Source organism: Nannochloropsis gaditana (genome assembly GCF_000240725.1).
Source record: "Nannochloropsis gaditana CCMP526 unplaced genomic scaffold scaffold630, whole genome shotgun sequence".
In the NCBI taxonomy this organism is placed as follows: Eukaryota; class Eustigmatophyceae; order Eustigmatales; family Monodopsidaceae; genus Microchloropsis; species Microchloropsis gaditana.
The window spans coordinates 7,869-11,345 of record NW_005803323.1 but is presented as its reverse complement, the minus strand read 5'-3'; the positions used below and the strand labels follow the sequence as shown (position 1 = coordinate 11,345).

At 64.5% G+C, this 3,477-nt stretch overlaps 1 protein-coding gene across 1 annotated transcript; it reads right to left on the bottom strand.

Moving 5' to 3' along the window:
• Window positions 1-2,995: 2,995 nt before the first annotated feature.
• NGA_2003100 (uncharacterized protein) lies at window positions 2,996-3,124 on the bottom strand (the record flags this gene model as incomplete). The annotated part of the gene is made up of 1 exon (XM_005854083.1): window positions 2,996-3,124. A coding segment is annotated over one exon (129 nt), but the record flags the coding sequence as incomplete, so codon positions are not given.
• Between the last annotated feature and the right edge of the window lie 353 nt (window positions 3,125-3,477).

The window sequence follows — 3,477 nt, the reverse complement described above, 5'->3', positions numbered from 1 at the left end:
ACGCGGGTCCTCCTCGCTTTCCTCCCGCAAGACCTTCGACACCGCCGTGGGGATCCTGTCTTTGAGCATTTCGGGCCCCGCCTCCCCTGGAACCTCCATTCCGGAAGCTGCCTGCCGATGGCCCTCCCCTCCCGCTCGCTGAAAGCCTTTCCGACTCTTGTTTGCTATCCAGAGCAGACCAGACAGCCCCTTTTCAATGACCATATCTGCGAAGCGCTCGCCTACGTCTCCCCCCTCGCGCCTCCACGCCCTCCCTCCTCCGCCCCTGCCTGGTCTCGCCCCCTCATTCCGCAACACCGTGACCCTCGACCCTCCTGCCGCCTCCCTGTCCGCCCGTGCAGGCCCATTCAGCCGGTGGAACCATACAGCCACGAGCTTGTAGCCGTTCGGGACGAGTTGGCGGAGCACCTTCTCATCGTACATCGCCTCCAGGTGGCGCCAGAGATCCTCCACCACGTCGAAGGCGGCCATTCGCGTCTCCTCTATCGCGCACACCGCTCCCTCGGCGCTAACAGTGCCTCCCTCCTGCAGCTCCCCGCCGGCTTCCTCGATGAAGAAGAGTGCCTGGTCGTACATGTCGGAGAATCCTCCCAGAAAGGTGTTGATGGCTGGGAGGAGGTAGTCCTGCGTAGCGACAGCGCCCACGCAGGTCGACAGTGCCACCACTAAGCGTCCGAGCTGCACGTGCAAATGGTGCCGTGGGCTGTGCGGGGCCAGGGCTGGTGCCACGCGGGGGGAGGTCGAGGGGAAGGAGGGTCCCGGGAGGCTGGATGCTGGGGAAGGGGTGGGGAACGCCGGGGGAGGAGGAAGGGGGATGGCGAGGAGAAGCTGCTGCACGGGCACGGAGGGCTGCTGACAGTAGTGGAAAATAGCGCTGCTGGGCTGGAGGCTCGGGAGGAGGCCTGTCAGCACGGAGACGGTCTCCAAAAGGGCCAGTGAAGCGGCCTGGGAGGGCTGCGGCACGAGCTCCTGGGCTAAGGTGGGGATGATTTCCATCAGGAGCCGCTCCGCGACCATGGAGACGAGCACATCGTCGTCAATCTCCCTGCAGATGTTCACCAAGGCCCTCGCTTGGTACAGGTCCTCGTCCCACGCGGATGCTGCCCGGCTCGCGGCCTCCGTCCCGCTTTCTGCCCCTTCAACGCCTGCGCCCTCCCCTTGCCTGATCGCCCCCACGCCGGAGAGCAGCGTGGGGATGACGTAGCGCGCCATCAGACCAGGGCCTAGCATGTCGGGGGCGCCCAAATTGAAGACGGCCACGTACGCCGCTTGCTGCACCTCTAGGGGCGTTTCCGGCCCCAGGCTCTTGAGCATGAAAGGCAGGCAGTGCGTTAGAAAGCCCCCAGTGCCTCCCAAGCGGATGAGGAGGGACCAGACCGGGGAGACGAAGAGCGCGCGCAGGAGCCGGTGGTTCCTAAGCCGGCCCATGAAGGAGGCCACGCGAGGGAGGAGGAGTCGCTGTGTGTGACGGATGCCCAGTTTCTGGCCGAGCAGTTCCAAGAAAGGGTTGAGGCGCAGGATCACAGGCACCTCCACGTGCTCGTGCGGGATCACAGGCTGTTGGCCGCTCGGCCACTCCCCCCCATCTCCCTCCTCGGGCGCGTTTCCCGTGCCCCTCTCGTCTGTGCTCGCAGAAGCATGGCCATTGGCAGGAAAATGCTGGGAACGGCCTTCGTACGCCTCGAAGGGGGCCGGGTCATCCAGCACTCTCAGCATGTAGGGCAGGATCAAGGCGAAGGCAGGGAGGGGCAGCTCCGTCAGCTGCTGCGCGAGCGAAAGCGTTACCGAGATCGACTCGAAGTCCCCGTCGCTTTGATGGAGGTAGACTGTCGACAAATACCGGTACATGTCTTGGAAGTAGGGGGGGAAAGGGCCATCAAGCAGTCTGGCACCGGGAACCCCCACGCCAACCTCTCTGGTTGCGGGCTGGCCATCCTCCTCCTCCTCGTCGCTGTCCACCCCTTCTTCCGTGCGCAGCAAATCGACGGCCCGCGGTCGCCGCGTCGGGTCGCGCTGGAGGAGGGAGTGGAGCAGCGCCCGCACGTGATAAGGAAGATGGTAGGTTTCGCCTTGGAGCCCAGCCAAGCCGGCCCCCCGTGCGTCGTCCCTTTGTCGCCCCTCTCCCCCCGCCGCAGCGTCCCCGCCCAACATGGCCCCCTCCGACAGCGAGTTTTGTCGGAGACTGGCAACATCTTGAATCGACATGACGGGCTTGCCCAGGCACAGCTCCGCTAAAATGCAACCTGCTGCGAACATATCGTCGCGTTGCTGCTCGAGCTGTGTGGGAGCTTGAGAAGGGGCTGTGGGCGATCGAGGTTGGAGGGGCGAGCATGAGACAGGCGTCGAGTGGGAGAAAGACGAGAACGGGAGAGGCGGGGGTCCGGTCAGTGAGTATGCGGGCTCCAACCGCGCCTTGGCTTTCTGCGCAAAACTACCCACAGCCTGGACCACCTCCGGCGACGCCACGCACTCCCGGATTTGCTGCAAGTTCCTGTCCTCGACGGGGACGGTCGGCGCCCTCCGAAGCATGTCTGTCTCGTCCCCTGTGACCTCCACGCCCTGGACCGCCATCACATAGGACGCATGCCCCCCCCTTTCCTCGGACTCCCGCCCCCTACATGCGGCTGCCTGCAAATCCGCTGCCTGGAGGACGTTCAGGCCGCGTCGGAGACTACGCCGCTGAGGATGGGGCTCGCGGAAGATCTGAACGAATCCAGGATTTTTGTAGTCGTGGCCAAGGACCCGCTGGCCGGTCCCGGCCTCCCCCGACCGCAACGGCACGTTCTTGTTGTGGACCGCGGCTGCGCCTTCTAGGCAGTGGCCGAAGGTCAGATCGATCCACAGATGCATGCGGGCGGAGACCTCCTCGCTCTCGAGCAAGGCCCGGTGGTAGGCGATGAAAGCCGAGGCGTCGGGGCACCAGGGCGGAAACGACACGTCGGCCATGCCTATGGCGCGATGCAGGGAGGCGAAGACGCTGGCGTCCACGAAAAACTCGGGGATGCACTCGTCCGGTGTCCAGTCGAACATGCGCGCTATGTTCGAGGGGTAGTGTTGTGGCACAAAGTCGGCGCGAACGACACGACGGAGCACCGCCAATGGCGTGCGTCGTGCCATGTAGATGTAGTAGGTGATCTCGCTCAAGGACTCAGTGATATGGTGGGGAGGGGTGGAATGCCTGTACGCCGAGTCCAGCTGGGCATCCCCCTTATTCAGTCGAAATTTGCTTTTACTCAAGTCGCGCCAGCCGCCATTTTGAACCTTGAGGTCACTCACCCAGGGCAAGACCGGGTGGAATATGGCGTCAATCATTGAACGCCCCGCCGCGGCATTAATGGCCATGAGGTACTCCAGGTTCCCCACCCGCCCCTCCATCCAGCGCAGGGTCAGGGGCACGTCGTGGCCGGGAGGACGAGGTATGGAGCAGTTTGAAGATGGCGGAGGCGCAGAGGGAGGGGCTGGGGAGGGCGCGAGGGG